The sequence below is a fragment of the Nestor notabilis genome, unplaced genomic scaffold, assembly GCF_000696875.1.
Source record: "Nestor notabilis isolate BGI_N333 unplaced genomic scaffold, ASM69687v1 scaffold1383, whole genome shotgun sequence".
Taxonomy (NCBI): Eukaryota; Metazoa; Chordata; class Aves; order Psittaciformes; family Psittacidae; genus Nestor; species Nestor notabilis.
The window spans coordinates 10,373-11,909 of record NW_009920363.1 but is presented as its reverse complement, the minus strand read 5'-3'; the positions used below and the strand labels follow the sequence as shown (position 1 = coordinate 11,909).

Genomic DNA, 1,537 nt, shown 5'->3' with positions numbered 1-1,537 from the left:
GCCTCCCCTGGGCCCGCTGTCCCGTGGGGGCCCGACAGGCTGCGAAGACCCACTGAGGGGGGGTTGGCATCCCCAGGAAGTGCTGAACCAGCCCCAGGCCGATGCCCCGGTTGGCCCCAGTCACCAGCACCGAGTGGACCCGAAGCCCTGCCATGCTGCTTCTCCTCTTCTGCACCAGGGGCATTGTTTACTCAGCTCACTCATGCTGCTTTATACCATGTTCCACCCCTCCCACTGTGGGCTTTACACAAACTCTTGGCTCCAGGTACAACCTCTTTAGCTCTTTGAACTCTTCAGGCCCCATTTCCAGGCTGGGAGCCAGTCCCTGTTATTGAAGGGCAAAAATCACTTGGTTTTTCAGGCACACTCAGTTGACCTTGGCAAAGCTGCCCCATAATCCAGGAGCTACCGGCGAGTCTGGCCAGGAGAGGCTGTTGCAGGTGAGGAGGGAGGGAGCAGCATGTGGGGTGCCCCATGGCTCGAGTGGGCTTGACAGCTCCACAAGACGGGCTTTCCACGTTGTACCCACACAAGACTGGGCACAGGCTGCTCTCATCTCCCTTCTCCAGGGTCCTGAGCCTGGTTATGCCGCAGTTGGCCTTGGGCAGATGTTTTCTCCCTTGCTTTTGCCTCTTCCAGTCAATGTCCACTCACTGATAGCTGGGCGAAAGACATGTGGAGTGGAGCAAATCCACTGTGGTTCACTGGCAGAAAGACTTGCATGGCCACCACATCACCATGGTGCTGGTCATGCCTTCCATCCTTTGGGTGCTGCCTTGCTATGCCCTGAGCTCAGCACCTGCCCACCATTAGTGGAATGCTGGAGACATTGCTGGTTCTGGGACCTCCACTCTCTGCCTTCCCGCTCTCCATATTTACTCATACTCTTGTGCCTCCCTTTTGCAACTTTTCTCATGTTCTTTGGGGAAGGACAAAAGCCTGGGGCTTTGCCCAAACCCTTGAGAGATCTTACCCAGCTCTCGTGGCTCTGAAGGCTGTTTAGTCTCATCTGAAAGGGAGGGTCTGAAGATCCTCATCAAGAGAGGTGTCAGTCCAAGTGTCATGCTGCTGTCTGAGAACTCACTACATGCAGCGTCTCCTCAGCTAGTGCATTCTGGCTCTCTCGAAGAAGGCTTCTCCATCCATCAAGAATGATGGGGCAAGACCAGGACCGTGGGTCTTCTCTACTCACTCGAAGGAGCAGGGAGGCAGGTGAGCCCATCCCCAGCATCTCCTACGCTCTGCTCCTCCCCACCTGGAGCTCCCGCCTGCTCCTTCCTTGGGGAAGGGAAAGGCTTGAGCCTGGCCCCTCCTTGTGGCTTCCTCTCCGTCCCCTGCCCTTCTGCCAGGTGCTCCAAGACAAAGGGGGTCTTGTGCACAGCCACATATCCTGGCTGGGTGAGACTGACACAGGCATGGAGAAGATTCTGGGCTGTAGGGGAAGGTCAGTAGGAGCAGGTCCCTCTGCTGCACCCCTCTCAGGGTAGGTGGAGGCACTTGTTGCTAGAGCCCCAGGATCATCTCTGAAGTCTGCATC

General features: G+C 56.9%; 1 protein-coding gene across 1 annotated transcript in view; it reads right to left on the bottom strand.

The window, feature by feature from the left end:
* Nucleotides 1-154, bottom strand: part of LOC104402685 (uncharacterized oxidoreductase C663.06c-like) — a 2,104-nt gene extending 1,950 nt beyond the window's left edge. Inside the window, exon 1 of the mRNA XM_010010632.1 lies at nt 12-154. Within this exon, the coding sequence (XP_010008934.1) occupies nt 12-154 (143 nt within the window). The remainder of the gene's footprint in view (nt 1-11) is intronic.
* Between the last annotated feature and the right edge of the window lie 1,383 nt (nt 155-1,537).